The 16,908-nt window shown below is 42.2% G+C and overlaps 1 protein-coding gene across 4 annotated transcripts in view; it reads right to left on the reverse strand.

The window, feature by feature from the left end:
• Window positions 1–537: 537 nt before the first annotated feature.
• The window catches only part of cep44 (centrosomal protein 44), a 28,964-nt gene continuing 12,593 nt past the window's right edge, over window positions 538–16,908 (reverse strand). For 3 of the 4 annotated variants that reach the window (XM_085911857.1, XM_085911854.1, XM_085911855.1), the window contains exons 5-11: window positions 15,987–16,061; window positions 13,211–13,336; window positions 12,952–13,080; window positions 10,727–10,825; window positions 10,137–10,208; window positions 9,834–9,871; window positions 538–963 (exon numbers count right to left, since the gene is read on the reverse strand). In XM_085911857.1, the coding sequence (XP_085767983.1) occupies window positions 903–963; window positions 9,834–9,871; window positions 10,137–10,208; window positions 10,727–10,825; window positions 12,952–13,080; window positions 13,211–13,336; window positions 15,987–16,061 (600 nt within the window). In that variant the 3' untranslated portion in view covers window positions 538–902. The remainder of the gene's footprint in view (window positions 964–9,833; window positions 9,872–10,136; window positions 10,209–10,726; window positions 10,826–12,951; window positions 13,081–13,210; window positions 13,337–15,986; window positions 16,062–16,908) is intronic. The other variant, XM_085911856.1, reaches the window with a different exon arrangement.

Consider the following 16,908-nt stretch of genomic DNA (forward strand, 5'->3'; position numbering starts at 1 on the left):
CATCATGTCACAGTAAATTTAGCTTTTATGTTACGTGATCTAGTATGCTCGCTGTTCTTTAACATGAACACATCAATCTGTACATTAGCACTCAAACCAAAACAATTCTTGGAGACTTCATAATCCCTCCTTTAATGGTCCTCTTCTTTTTACCAAACACAAAATGCACTTTGATAGGTTGTTTATGAAGTGTTTTAAAAATGAACATCATACTTACGTAAACTACTATCAACACAATATTTATTTCTTAACATAGATTTTATTTATTCTAAATACAAATAACTAGCAGTGTCCAGTAAGCATTTAGAGCAGAAAAAAAGTCATTTGAGATGTACATAAAATCCATGAAGAACTCTTGGTTAACCACCATAATACTCCAATGTCCCTAAGTAAATGCCACTTCATACAATGGACAGTAACGTTAAATTGCATAGCTTGTTTTGTGTTTGGTAGACATTCTGACTGGTTGTCATAGATTGTTTGAAAAAAGACATAATAGTGTGTCAGAATTGAAGAATTTTAAAGAAGAAACCTTCATAAAACTGCCAAAAAACATTTACTAAATCAAACAAATATATACAAAAGACAAATTATTGGAAAGTAAACAATTTAGAATCAATTAATTTCCACACAGTGATACTAGGACAGAGTAAAATAAATACAAACCCATAATCTCTGAATTACAGCAGACGTGCTAAACAGTCATCAACCTTGCTGCATATTGAATACAGATTACAGAATTATTGAATTTTGCTCAACAGAAATGACCCAAATTGAGTTTTCAGTTTTTTCCCCATCAAAAAAAGATAAATATGCCTCCCCTAGGCCAAGCACAAACAGAAGCTCGACTGATGAATTGTGGGCCTCCTGTGAATTAAGTTGCTCTGATTTAAGTAAATAATCTAGTTGTAAGGTGTTGTGGATGAATCTATTCTCTTCATTAGAGTTGAGGTACTCTTCAACCTATAAATGTCAAGACAAAGGAACACTCAAAAACAGTGCAATGTTTGTACAGTGTTGGTCATCAAAACCGAAGTTCAAGAATAAATCAGTTTGAGTACAATTTTCGAACAATATTTCTTTGTTCCACGGACTGTTTTTCAGTTTGCAAAAACACAAAATCCATGCAATATTGCGCTCTTTCACATATTGTGAACTAGTTATCTTCATGTGCCACCTACTTAAGAGAAACGTATCTTTTCCTTTTTAAATTAAATGTTTGTACAGTCTTGGTCCACGAAACCCATTTTCGAGAATAAATCAATTTGACCCCTGGAGAGAAGGCGAGCGCCTGGTGGCCAGGCCTTCGCCCATGGTGGCCAGGCCTTCGCCCATGGGGCCCGGCTGGGCACAGCCCAAAAAGAAAACGTGGGTCCCCCTTCCCATGGGCTCACCACCTGTAGGAGGGGCCAAAGAGGTCGGGTGCAAAGCGAGCTGGGCGGCGGCCAAAGATGGGTTCCTTGGCGTTCCGATCCCCGGCTGGAGAAGCTGGCTCTTGGGACATGGAATGTAACCTCTCTGGCTGGAAAGGAGCCTGAGCTGGTGTGTGAGGCAGAAAGGTTCCGACTAGACATAGTCGAACTTGCCTCCACACATAGTTTGGGGTGTGGTACAAGCTCTCTCGAGAGGAGCTGGACTCTCTTCTACTCTGGAGTTGCCCATGGTGAGAGGCGTCGAGCAGGTGTGGGCATACTTATTGCCCCCCGGTTGGGCGCCTGCACATTGGGGTTCACCCTGGTGAACAAGAGAGTTGCCTTCCTCCGCCTTTGGGTGGGGGGACGGCTCACTGTTGTTTGTGCGCATGCACCGAACAGCAACTCAGAGTACCCAGTCTTTTTGGGGTCCTTAGAAGTGCTGGAGAGTGCTCTTTCTGGGAACTCTATCGTTCTACTGGGTGACTTCAATGCTCACGTGGGCAATAACAGTGAGACCTGGAAGGGCGTGACTGGGATGGTGGGGGAAGATGCCAGTCTGACCTGGCAGATGGAAACGCTCTGTGAGGGTCTGCTGGGAACGTCTGGCAGAATCCCGTCAGGAAGAGCTAAACTCCGACCTCTGGCAGAGATTTTCCTGCCTCCCAGGGGAGGCGATGGGACATCGAGTCCGAGTGGACCATGTTTCGTGCCTCCATTGTTGAGGAAGCCGACCGGAGCTGTGGCTGTAAGGTCTGTCGTGGCAATCCGCTGAACGACGCCAGTGATAAGGGATGCCGTCACGCTGAAGAAGGAGTCCTATCGGGCCGTTTTGGTCTGTGGGACTCCGGAAGCAGCTGACAGGTCCCGGATTGCCAAGCGGAACGCGGCTTCCGCCGTTGCTGAGGCAAAAACCCGGGCGTGGGAGGAGTTTGGCGAGGCCATGGAAAATGACTTCCGGACGGCTTCAAGGAAATTCTGGTCCTCCATCCGGTGTCTCAGGAGGGGGAAGCAGTGCACCGTCAACACTGTTTACAGTGGAGATGGCGTACTTCTGACCTCGACTCGGGCCGTCGTGAGTCGGTGGGGAGAATACTTCGAAGACCTCCTCAATTCCACCTACACGCCTTCCATTGTGGAAGCAGGGCCTGGGGACTCTGAGGCGGACTCTCCAATCTCGGAGGTCGAAGTCACTGAGGTAGTTAAAAAACTCCTTGGTGGCAAGGCCCCGGGGGTGGATGAGATCCGCCCGGAGTTCTTAAAGGCTCTGGATGTTGTGGGGCCGTCCTGGCTGTCACGCCTCTGCAACATTGCGTGGACATCTGGGACGGTACCTCTGGATTGGCAGACTGGGGTGGTGTTTCCTCTCTTTAAGAAGGGGGACCACTCCGGTGTTCCAAATACAGAGGAATCATACTCCTCAGCCTCCCTGGTAAGATCTATTCAGGGGTGCCGGAGAGGAGGGTCTGTCGGGAGGTGTGGCTTTCGTCCTGGCCGTGGAACAGTGGACCAGCTCTACAGCCTCGGCAGGATCCTCGAGGGTGCGTGGGAGTTCGACCAACCAGTTCACTTGTGTTTTGTGGACTTGAAGAAGGCATTTGACCGTGTCCCTCGGGAGGTTCTGTGGAGGGTGCTTCGGGAGTACGGGGTGCCGAGCCAACTGATAAGGGCGGTTCGGTCCCTGTATTACCGATGCCAGAGTTTGGTCCGCATTTCCGGCAGTAAGTCGGATTCGTTCCCAGCGAGGGTTGGACACCGCCAAGGCTGCCCTTTGTCACCGATTCTGTTCAGAATTTTTATGGACAGAATTTCAAGGCGCAGCCGAGGCGTTGAGGGGGCTAGGTTTGGGGACCTCAGCATCACGTCACTGCTTTTTGCAGATGACGTGGTGCTGTTGGCTTCTTCAGGCCGTGATCTCTAGCTCTCACTGGAATGGTTCGCAGCTGAGTGTGAAGCAATCGGGATGAGTGTCAGCACCTTCAAATCTGAGTCCATGGTCCTCGTTCGAGAAAGGGTGGAATGCCCTCTGCGGATCGGGGATGAGATCCTGCCCCAAGTGGAGGAGTTCAAGTATCTTGGGGTCTTGTTCACGAGTGAGGGCAGGATGGAGCGCGAGATCGACAGGCGGAACGGTGCAGTGTCGGCAGTAACGCGGACTCTGTACCGGTCCGTCGTGGTGAAGCGAGCTGAGCCAAAAGGCAAAGCTCTCGATTTACCAGTTGATCTACGCTCCTACCCTCACCAATGGTGTCCGGGCTCTCCCTTAAGGAAAAGGTGAGAAGCTCGGTCATCCGGGAGAGACTCTGGGCTAGAGCTGCTGCACCTCGACATTGAGAGGAGCCAGATGAGGTGGCTCGGGCATCTTATCAGGATGTATCCTGGACGCCTCCCTGGGGAGGTGTTCCGGGCATATCCTACTGGTAGGAGACCCCGTGGACGACCTGGGAGGCGCTGGAGAGACTATGTCTCTCAGCTGGCCTGGGAACACCTTAGGATCCCCCGGGATGAGCTGGATTAAGTGGCTGAAGAGAGGGAAGTCTGGGAGTCCCTCTTAAAGCTGCTGCCCCCGCGACCTGACCCCGGATAAGCGGAAGAAGATGGATGGAAATCAGTTTGAGTACCATTTTGAAACATTATTTCTTTGTTTTACTGACTGTTTTTTTGGTTCGCAAAAAACACAGAATCCATGCAATATTGTGCCCTTTCACATAGTGTAAACTAGTTATCTTCGTGTGCCACTCAAGAGAAACGTTTCTCTTTGTTTTTAATTATCTTTGGAAAGAGTTACATTTCCAGCAATGTCTTGTGAGCTCTTGCTAGCGGAGCTGGGCATCTGCCAACCTACTCTGCCTCTGAAAGCCATGGGTAGGGGCCAATCGTCCGCTCCTCACCAGGCAACAGCTCTGGCTCCACGCAATGTCAACTTTTTTTAGGGGCTGGAAGCTGATATATTTCGTTCCCATTCATTTGGTTGTATGAAGGTGAACTTATGTTATTCTACTCCATTCTCTATTATTATTATTATTGTGTGAAGGCGAAGGCCTTCACACTAATGTTATTCTACTCCATTCACTTTATTATTATTATTATTATTATTATTATTGTGTGAAGGCGAAGGCCTTCACTTATGTTGTTCTACTCCATTCACTTTATTATTATTATTATTATGTGAAGGCAAAGGCCTTCACACATGTTATTCTACTCCATTCACTTTATTATTATTATTATTATTATTATTATTATTATTATTATTATTGTGTGAAGGCGAAGGCCTTCACACTTATGTTATTCTACTCCATTCACTTTAGTATTATTATTATTATTATTATTATTATTATTAGTGTGAAGGTGAAGACCTTCACACTATTGTTATTCCTGTCCTTTATTAGTATGGTGAAGACCTTCACACTATTGTTATTCCTGTCCTTTATTAGTGTGAAGGCAAAGGCCTTCACACTATTGTTATTCTACTTTATTATTATTATTTTTATTATTAGTGTGAAGGCGAAGGCCTTTACACTATTGTTGTTCTACTTTATTATCATTATTAGTGTGAAGGCAAACCTTCGTGCTTCGTGCACCAACTGCACCCTTCTGTTAGAGAGGTTGTCCCTGCTAGAGGGACGTGTCCGCCAGTTAGAGCAGAATAGTGCGATAACAGTAGATGTGGCGGACACAGTTGCCCGCTAGCCCCGTTAGCATTAGCCCCAAGTGGCTTGCTAATCGCGATGAGCCAGGTAAGACGCATAGCCGTCCAAAGTCATCTCGGTCTACTGGCCCTCGCACCTTGGTCATAGGTGACTCCATTACCCGAAATATCACGCTTAAAAATCCAGCCACGGTAATGTGTATTCTTGGGGGCAGAGCACCCGACATAGAAGCTAATCTTAGGGAGCTGACTCGCAATAGGACTAGTCAACAGCGTAGTTCCAACAACACTAGCTACTCTGATATAGTGATACACGTCGGCGCCAATGATGTTAGGATGAGGCAATCTGAGATCACAAAGAGAAACATAGCGAGGACTTGTGATCTCGCCAGAAAGAGGAGTCGGCATCGAGTATTTGTCTCTGGCCCCCTGCCTGGGAGAGGATCTGATGAGAGGTTTAGTAGATTAGTCTCCCTTGATCGATGGATGGCTGGGTTCTGTAAAAAGCAGGGACTGTATTTCATAGATAACTGGTCCTCCTTCTGGGGCCGCCCCGACCTACTGAGGAAGGACGGCCTTCATCCTAACCGTGAAGGCGCCTTCACTCTTTCTAGGAATATAGATTACTGTTTGAGCCACTCATGACAGGTCACCTTAGAGCAGGCCGGAGCACAGGTGACTAGACCACCTGTCAGGATGAGTTTGGAGTCAGTTAAGTTAAAGTTAACTAGCGCTAGGCTAGACTTCCAGCATGCACATAGCTCCTTGTGTAGACTAGAGCGTCACAGTTTGAATAGTGCTACAGTACACATGAACACACATTCTACTGAGGTGGCAGACAAATCCAATCGCTCCACCCCGACCGGTATAGCTGATGATATGGTGCCTGTTTCAGATAATATTACGTGTGTACCAAATATTTACTATCAAATTCCTACGGTCGTATCGTCCCACCGCGCGAATAAACAATTGAGAGGTGATGTCAGGCCTAGAGAACACAATCTTACTTTCATTTCGTTTAAAAATCCTTTGATAAATACAAACCTTGATCAACCGATTACACTTAAACTTTTTAAACGTTTTATGAATATTAGATTGCTTCATACGAAAGCAGTTCTCGTTAATGACCTCATCACGGAACATAATCTAAATATATTTGGTCTTTGCGAGACCTGGTTAAAACCTAATGAACTGCTACCGCTTAATGAGGCCTCGCCTCCAAATTTTGTGAGCTCGCATGTGGCGCGTCCTCGCAAAAAGGGTGGGGGTGTTGCCCTCATCTCAAATTCCGATCTTAGATTTACGCCTCGTTCGATTAACATATTTAAAACATTTGGAGTTCTCACTCTCCGATCCACCGCTTTACCGTCATTTTATCTTGCTGTTATTTACCGTCCACCTGGGGCTTACTCTGGCTTCCTGGATGAATTTTCAGAATTCGTGGCTGATCTAGTGACAAATGCGGATAATATAATAATCATGAGCGATTTTAACGTCCACATGAATTTACCGTCAGAGCCACTTACCTTGGCGTTTCAGACTCTAATTGATACGTTTGGTTTTACGCAAGCCGTACAGGTAGCAACGCATAAGAATGGTAATACCTTAGATTTGGTATTATCCCGAGGACTGGCAACCTCTAATATAACAGTACTGCCATACACTACTGTTTTGTCTGATCACTACTTAATAAAATTTTTAATTTTAGTTCTTAGTCAAAGACAAGAGAGCAATCAGAATTATAGCAGCCGTAATATTAACTCCATGACTGCGACTGCGCTATCTGGGCTACTGCCACCAGCAATTGCCGTATTACCCTCATATACCGGCTCTATTAATAATCTTACAAATGAATTCAATGCTACATTGTTAAATGCCATTGACTGTGGCGCCGCTACGTCTGAAAACTCGCCGTAGATTGCCTACTCCGTGGTTCACAGATGAAACACGTTCGCTTAAACAATTAAGTAGAAAGCATGAGCGCAAATGGCGTTTAACCAAACTTGAGGTTTTCCATCAGGCATGGTGCGACAACCTCCTGAAATATAAAGATGCGCTTATTTTAGCAAAAACTCGTTATTTTTCGCAGGTCATTAATCTCAATAAGAACAATCCTAAATACCTATTTGATACGGTGGCAAAGCCAACACTACGCCAGCCAACCCCCGATAGCTCCTTTAACTCGGCTAACGAGTTCATGAAATTCTTTACTCGAAAGATTGAATCCATTAGGGATGAGATCAAGATGACCATTCCGATCGCTCAGTCGGGACCGCCGATTACCGGCGCTGACGATTATGCAATAACCCTTTCAAATTTTAAAAGCGTGTCCCTCGAAAGGCTTACACAATTAGTTAGTGCGGCTAAACAAACAACATGTTTACTTGACCTTCTTCCAGCCAAACTATTTAAAGAATTATTTCAAATCTTAGGACCGTCCGTTTTAAATATAATTAATCTGTCTGTCTCCTCTGGGATAGTGCCAACAGCCTTTAAAACCGCTATTATTAAACCGCTACTTAAGCGACCTAATCTTGACCCGGACTGTCTCAGTAACTATAGGCCAGTTTCAAATCCCCCATTCATAGCAAAACTGCTTGAAAAAGTAGTAGCGCAGCAGCTTATTGATTACATGGTTGCTAATAATCGATATGAATCTTTTCAGTCTGGGTTTAGAGCTAATCATTCCACTGAGACAGCACTTGCTAAAGTGACTAATGATCTCCTCTTAGCTATGGATTCAAATACTTCATCGGTATTGTTACTACTCGATTTTAGTGCTGCCTTCGACACTGTTGACTTCAATATTTTATTAGAGCGTCTTAAAGGTTGTGTTGGTATTTCGGGGTCAGCACTAGGCTGGTTTCATTCGTATCTATCAGACAGGACGTACCGAGTGGTCCATGGCAATGCGTCCTCTGAGCTCTATAAAGTTACGTGTGGTGTCCCACAGGGATCGGTTCTAGGACCAATTCTATTTAATATTTATATGACTCCGCTTGGGGACATAATACGTAAATATAATATTAGTTTTTAATGTTACGCGGATGACACCCAATTATATATGCCATTATCAATGACAGATCCGCGGGACTGTTGTAATCTTGAGGCATGCCTTGCGGAGATCAAGCAATGGATGTCTCTCAACTTCCTTCGTCTGAACCCAGAGGAGATCAAGCAATGGATGTCTCTCAACTTCCTTCGTCTGAACCCAGATAAAACTGAGATGTTGATAATTTGTCCAGCTCGTTATCAACATTTATTTAAGGAAACCGCTATAACTCTAGATAACCGTACTATCACTCAGAGTGATACTGTAACTAATCTCGGGGTAATATTTGACCAAACGCTCTCCTTTCAAAAGCACATTAAGAACATAACCAGAATAGCATTTTTTCACCTTCGTAATATTGCTCAGATTCGCCCAATCCTCTAGACCGGTGATGCGGAAATTATTATACATGCATTTATCACGTCGCGCCTGGACTATTGTAATGCATTATTCTCTGGTCTTCCCAAGTCCAGCATCAAAAGTCTACAGTTAGTACAAAATGCTGCTGCAAGGCTGCTCTCACGGACAAGAAAATTTGATCACATTACCCCAATATTAGCCAATTTGCACTGGCTCCCGGTCCATTTAAGATGTGACTTCAAGGTTCTTCTATTAACCTATAAATCATTGCATGGCTTAGCGCCTTCATATCTCGTCGACTTAGTTGTTCCTTATGTTCCGTCTCGTAACCTTCGTTCGCAAAACGCTAGTCTTTTAGTGACACAGAGGGTCAAGAAAATGTCTGCAGGGGCTAGAGCATTTTCTATTCGGGCTCCAGAGCTCTGGAATGCCCTACCAATGGATATTAGAACTGCCACCTCAGTAGAAACATTTAAGACACGTTTAAAGACGTATTTCTATGATATGGCCTTTAATTAACCTGTAGTAGCTGATTCGGCTGGAGTTTGTTTTTGCTCCCTCTCCCCGACCCCACTCCCCCCACCCCTCCCCGGCTGGGGAGGTGGTTAGGTGACACCCAAGCTGACGACGGTTATTTGGATTCTCGTGGACCAATTCAGCATGAGGGAACTGCAGCGGAATACCCTCCTAGAGGACACTGCCAGGACAATCGAAGGCACCTCCGACAGCTCTTCGCTTTGGCCTGGACATCCACTTTTTGATTTCCATATTATGTATTTTATGTGCCCTCTTTGCATCCATTGCAGCCTGGTGATCCTGAAAGGGGGATCCTTCCATCTGTGGTCCCTTCTCAAGGTTTCTCATTTTTCCCCTGGTAGGGGTTTTTGAGTTTTTCCTTGCCCTTTTGGGAGCCCAAGATCAGGGGATGCTTTGAGAATAATTGTCAATTGATTGTCTATGTGAAGCCCTTTGAGACTGCTTGTGATTTAGGGCTATACAAATAAACTTGACTTGACACATTTTTCAACCAATTCAACCCATTCCAACTATCAACTCTTCATCTTTTTCCTCCCTATTCCCCGAATTCCCACTTACCACAAATTACACATTTTCAAATTTGAAATTCCACTAAATTCTCCAAAATTCCGTTTTTCACCTATAATTTCTACATTTCTCAAGTAATTCAACCCGTTTCAACATCATTCGGCAGCATTCCTCAAAAAGTTATTCAACCATTTCGCCTTCACACGCAATTTCTCTAGAAATTGCAAATTCTAGTTCATTTTAAAATTTCTTAGGCTCATGAACAGGTTCTACTGTAAAGATTTTATCATGATGCGTTTGTGAAGTCATTACTTACATGTTGGCAATCCTTTCCAGTCTGTCTTTTATATCACCCTGGACAAACAAGAGAGGTAATAAACACGAGCTGAACTGATTTATTCTGGGTAACAGATGTTCCCGAGTCAGATAATAACATACAATAGCTGCATTTACATGCCTGCTTAATTTGAAATAATACGTTAAAAAGTAATGAAAGAAAAACAAATTATTGTTTTTCTTTCATTACTTTTTTTTATAGGCTTCGTGTGTACATAATGGAGATTCCGCGGAGATAGATACTTTTCCGCAACACCGTGATGGGAGGGCTTATTGGTCTCACCTTGGAAGCATCAGAACTGGAGGTGAAAGAGTATAATGGGGCAGATAACTCTGATGGTGGAGGAGCATTTGACTATAACAAAAATAAAGCGGTAATGTTACAATAACTTTCAGAGGCAACAATCAAATTGATGGGAATGACACAGCAATCTTAGCGAAACAAAATTGCTCAAATATTTTTTCCTGGTCCTGTCAAGTGGTTTGGCAACTTCTGCAAGGAAGAATTTTGTGAGGCAAAATCAGTGTGCTCAATGATCCAATGGGGAAAAAATGACAGAGGCACGCGAAACACCCAATAGGCTCTTTGAGTGACAAACTACCAACCGCTATTCCGATGAATTAAAATCAAAACAGAGCACTCTCTTTGCAAATCAGTGGCGGCTGCTGGTCATTCAAAGAGGGGTAGCTGCTTTTTTTCTAGTCTACATATTCTTCTTATGTGGTGCAGTGCAAACAAAACTGACATACAAAGTGAGTTTTTTATTTATTTCCAGGCGTGATATAAAATACTGTACTATATTGGAATCAATTAAAACAACCGGTAAAGCACACTGAAAAGAGCAGCACCTCAAATCCGTTCAGAGGTCCTACCTTTGTGTGGTCAAGTTCAAATTTCGTTTCCAGTAATAGGATTCTACCATTTAGATTTTCCCAGCTCTCTCTTGATATTGTGATCAATTCTCCTTCATTCTGAAACAACATACCAGTATGATTTTAGGTGAGATGATGGCACCAAAACACACTGATTGAATTGAATGAATGATGGCTGATTTGTGTTTTTTTGGAGACTGTAAGTCTCTTTATTTTTTATGGTTTGTTTGGTCCTGCAACTTATACTCAGGTGTGACTTGTATAAATTAAAATTAGAGTTGGGACTGGCACGCAAAATCCATGTTCCCGATTTGTGTTTACTTTCTGTGCATAACTGCCACTTTATTTCCACCAGTAGTAATGCACCAAAAGTATTTGCAAATTGACAAAATGCAACAAGTAGTGGTGGTTATTCATTACCCTCGCAGACCACCTTCATTATAGCATGCTAAGGAAAGTGGCAGTAATGCATCAAAAGTATTTGTCAACCATCAAAAAGTAGAGTAGTCATGGCAACAAAGGTTTACATGGTGAGTTGTGCTTGCGGTTTCCTTACTCAACAACAAGGATTTACAGCATTAAAAGGCGCAATAGTTGACCAGGGGTGAACTTTGGGCTCAATATGACCAGGCATAAAAGTTAAGGTAAGCCATTCAACCAAGAAATAATTTTCTTTTCATAGTTTTCAGTTGTCTGAAGCACAAGTTTTGTCCAACCAGAACTCATTCACTTCCGTCAACACTGGGTGCATTTGAAAATTCACTGATGGCCTAACAGCGCTCTGAGAGTTCATACAAGCAGAGCGTGCTCCACTCACAATTTTTCCAACTATAGAGTAACTATTCAGCAGCTTGTGCTTGAACTATTTTTATATGTCTGTACTGCCTGAGGAATTTTTATATTTCTGTACTACCTTTTCTTTTGAACACTGAATAACTCAACAGCACATTTTAACAACGTTCTGAGTATCCCAACGGTTGGAATGAAGCAGCGAGCACTAATTATTTGTAATTGTCCTAATTCCAAACGCACCAACGACTAGGGAACAGGGATTTTGTGTGCAAGTACAAGCTCTACTGTTCTTTGTCTAAATCTTTGTAAAGTAAATTTCGTAAAAAAATCGACTTCTACTCTAGAGGGACTTGCTACTAGAGATGCACCGATCCGACTTTTTCGGTTTCGATACCGATGCCGCGGCTATGCGTATCGGTCGATACCCGATACCGATCCGATATTATGGTTGACTTAACAAGCTACATACCTCTACATGTGGAACAGAAAAGACTAAAGGCAATGGCATCAGGCATGACTACACAGTTCTTTCCTAAAACAAAATGTAACAAGATAAAGCAGATTAATGCAATGAACTATTTATTTGTAACAAAAGTTGTGCAACAGCAGCAATAAAGTGTATCAGCATTTAAATTCAAGTAAATTAGGATACAAACTTCTTAAAAAAAATACAAATGTTGCAGCTGAAACTGCACTGGGCAAATATAGAAAGGGTGATCAAGCACACAGTAACCAAATATTAAAAGAAATAGTAATCATGTAAACATTAGGTGCGTTAACTGCTGTGTAGGTCCACCTCCCGCTCTCTTTGATCTGCTCAACTGCTGGAACTCCTGGTGCTTCGTTGCGTGGTGTTTCTGGAGATGCTTAATTAAATTGGTAGTACTATAACTGGCAGTACTACCACCACCCCTGGCAACATTAGCTTTGCAGACATTACAAACTGCTGTCGAGGTAGTTGGCGTGTTCAGTTTAAGTACCTCCACACAGCTGACTCTTTCGTTCGCTCCATGTTTGCGTTTGTTTAGAAAACTCTCGTGGCATGCGGCACGCGTGCTGCTGACGTATAACGTAGCCCGCGTCCCAATAGATTAAGAAAAGGATCGGCCCACAGATCGGCTGCATTTTCCGATACCCGATCCATCTATTTTGTTGATATCGGGGCCGATGTCTGATCCAGATATCGGATCGGTGCATCTCTACTTGCTACATGATTTTTTCTCATGATGCATATTTTGATAATGGAAGTTCTACTCAGGACCGACTCATTGCCTTTGAGCAAAACAGTATTTTTCCATTACTATACATTTAATAGCACACTATGCTTAAGTGTTTACATGCCCATACAATCATCAGCACAATTAAATAATCGGGCTAAAGTCTGTTGAATAAATCACTGTAGAGGCCTACAGGTATAAAATAAGTGTCATTACCTTTTCTGTATTAGTCCTGCTCACTAGCTCCTCCAGACGGGCTTCCAAGGTACTAAGCCTTTGAAGACCACAAAGAAGACTCTCAATTTGACCTTCCATTACAGAAATCTTTCGCTCTATATGAGAAGACTGAAAGACATACCAAATGAGATGCGTGAGTTAGGACATACTCTATTTACAAATGTATTGGATGCAGTCCAGTTTTGAGTAGGTGTGTTGCGCCTTAAAAATTTATTGCATGTTGAATGTCACCCTCCACCTGCTTCTTTTCTGTCAGGCCTATGTTCTCATTTTCAGAAGAATTGGATGCGTATGCTTCATCATGGAAGGCCTGCACTGCACTCTGGCATGCCAATGTATCATCTTTTGCATATGATTCACAAACCTGAAACAAAAGATATGTTGAGTCATTAATATACATACATACCATATTTTCCGCAGCATAAGACGCTTCGTGTTAAAAGGCGCAGACTCAATTGCAGGTGCTATTCTGTACTTAATCCACACATAGTGCGCACCGCATTATAGGGCACATGGGCAATAGCAAAGGGTGTACATTAGCACAAAGGAACAAACCCACCAGCAGTAAGCAGAGGCAGGGTAACTACCGTATTGGCCCGAATATGAGACAGCGTTTTTTGCATTGAAATAAGACTGAAAAAGTGAGGGTCATCTTACATTCGGGGTCTAGACATTATACCCATTCACAACGCTAGATGGCGCCAGATATCTGTAAAGCGAATGCTGAGCTTAACTCCCCAGGCCAAAGTGAACCCCTGTCACGAAAAATAAAAATAAAAATAGCGGTAGCACGAAGAAGAAAAATAAAAAATAGCGGTAAGAAAGAAAAGAGAAGAAAATTAGAGAAGAGATAACAGTAGTGAAGGAATGGGGTCGAAATACATAAAGTCCAGCCTAGCTAAAAAAAAAGATATGCTCATTGAATAAAGTACATAAGCAGACAAGTATATTCACATATTAAATCAATAAAATAAAAAATTTAAACATATAATTATACCTACACACCAAATCAATAAAGAAGACCTAACTAGACATTTTTGATAGGTGGTAATGATAAAGGTTTTTATAACTTTATGATCTGATATGTATTTCTGAGCACTTTGAAATAAATGTTTTTTGCTATATTGCCTGAATAGCTTAATGACCCTTAAGGAAATGTTTAATTCATGCCTGATGATTTTCTAAATAACGGACACTGCCAAAGTCGTCTAAAAATGTTCAGTACTTGATTATATCTTGTGTTTTGACTAATGCTAGACGCCAGTTTTTCTATTACTACTGAACGTTCTGGACAGAGGGAAATATTTTGCCTAACAAAGAAAAGATATGGTTGGAAAAATGATTAAACTAAGAATATGATGACGTAAGCAAGTGCATGGAGTATCAAAAGAACAAACAAACAAAAACATGGTAAGTGGTGAGTACAAACTTTGCATAGTCAGGGAACATGAATAAATGGATGATGTCATAGCCAAAAGCTCACATAATCCCGTACAAAATGACACAATTGAAAGAATGATGAATGGGCGGTGTGCGACAGTAGGCGAAGTGGATGTATGTGCAAGAATGGTTTACAGGAAGGACACTTGGAGATAAAACCGGTAGAGGTGCCAGAGGAAGAGCGGCACGGGATGACGGAAAGACGGGATGGAAAACAACAGCCCCCACACACACACACACCGAATCAACCATTATCAGCACCCAACCCCACGGAACCAGCTCTCACTGAATCAGCACCCACTCCAATGGAATCAAACTCTCCTGCGAACTTGCCACACCCCCTGACTCATCACCCATCAAACTCAGCCCACACTGGCATGTGCAACTGAATATAAGATGACCAAAGAACCTTGAACGTTGCCTTTTCTGAATGGAGACTTTCTGCTCTTGAGCATGGTCGCACAAAAGGCCCAGTGCTGTATTGTACTTCCCTGAAAACAGAGCTTTCTTAACAAGAATTGTGATTGAACTCAACCAACCTGTGTAAGTCTATATTTTGTTCCGGTGTCTTAGCCTTTTCCTAAAACTGAAGAAATAAAACGAGCACGCGGTGAGTAATTTGGATAACAGGTGATTGGCTATGGCTTTTGCCATGAGGCGCGGATAGCGCGCTTCCCAAATTGTGCACAAAAATCCAACAGTAGGTTTATTTACATTTCAAAATCCAGAAGCCATTCATTTATAAATGTGATTGCACTTTAGTTTACATATTTAAATGTTCAGATATTAAGATGTGATAGACAGTTTTTGCATGATTTGAATGAGCTTTTTCTCTCGAATATATTGTTAAAATTATTTGTTTCAGATGTACTGTAATTATTTTCTGTATAAATATTAAATTTGGTGTTCAAAAAGTATGTTTTTAACCTTGAGTCTTGAAAAAGAGGGGGTCGTCTTATAATCAGGGTCGTCTTATATTCGGACCATACAGTATTCACAAAAACTACATAGTGAATTATGTCGTATTATTTTTATCCCGAACAATGATGTTATTCCGCAAATGCAAACACGTGTATACATATTTCCCTACTGCAATTTCCCAATATGCTCCAATGCATGGATCAGAATTTATTTGCCCTTCCAAGACGTTCTAGATTATGTGCTTTCAGGTTAACGCAAATCCCAAATTCTGGACCCCAAGGTCCATGTAAAATTGAGGCTTAGCTGTATTGAGTGAGTTTGTGCACGCTTCTCTTGAGTGCGATTGAGTATGATTATACTATCATAGTGTAGTCTTTTGCTAAAAATGCAGGCAAATGTAGGTGTTCCATTTTTTGAGCGTGTCATAAATCTGACTTTGTTATAAGGAAGGCATTTTGAAAACCGACAATAAAAGGAAGGCATTTTGAAAACCGACAATATGGTGTAAAATTGGAGGGGGTGGCGTTCTGTACTGTCTAGTTGACAACATACAGTATGTAGTGTCTATCTGATAACAGAAGGGCCATACTTTTGTACTACTGCATCGAGTTTGATCAGTGCTTCTGCATTACATCATTATATTCTATACTTACAGTATCTGGTATCGTCAATTTTGCATGGTCTGCTCCTCTTGTGTCCTTGTGTGTGACAGGATTTCTGAGCCTGGGCTGAGGGAACATACCATCAATGCAATCTAGTAAAATAGATTCTAATAGACAAAATGAGTAAATTAGGAACTCCCTGCATTCTTGAATTAGACAAAATGAGTAAATTAAGAGAACAACTCCCTGCATTATAGAATTTTTGAATTTTTAGGCATGGCAGGACATTAAAGAGGATTACCGTATTTTCCGCACTATAAAGCGCACCAGATTATAAAGCGGACCGGATTATATAATAGCCGCTACAGTAGAGACTGAAGGTTATATTATGCATCAATTACTAGATATAGCTGTGCTAAAGGGAATGTCAATGAAATAGTCAGATAGATGAGTAAACTTTATTAATAAACATTAATAAATAAACATTAATGCAATCACAATATATTAGTAACACTCAAAATAGTGAAAACAATAACAATAATTCAAAGTTGCTTTATTCATAAACATTAATAAATAACAAACATTAATGCAATCACAATATACGAGTAACACTTGAAATAGTGAAAACAATAACAATATATCAATAATGTAAATATCACACAACACAAAATAAACACGTAAAACTTATACTTTAATAAGTTAGTCCTCATCCACGAATCGCTTAAATTCTTCTTCTTCGGTGTCCGAATTAAACAGTTGGGCGGATACGGCATCCAACATGCTCCGTCTCTTTGAAGTCGTCAGTGTCGCTGCTGCTGTCTTGCAGTTCAGTGACAATTCCTGCCTTCCTGAAAGCTCAGACAACGGTTGATCCATTTACGATCCACTGGCAGATAGTGGCATATGTCGTCTGGCGCTGTCTCCCTGTCTTAGTGAACATGTGTTCGCCTTCTGTCATTCACCGTTCCCACGC

This window comes from Syngnathus leptorhynchus, chromosome 5, assembly GCF_054491065.1.
Source record: "Syngnathus leptorhynchus isolate UIUO chromosome 5, UIUO_Slep, whole genome shotgun sequence".
Taxonomy (NCBI): domain Eukaryota; kingdom Metazoa; phylum Chordata; class Actinopteri; order Syngnathiformes; family Syngnathidae; genus Syngnathus; species Syngnathus leptorhynchus.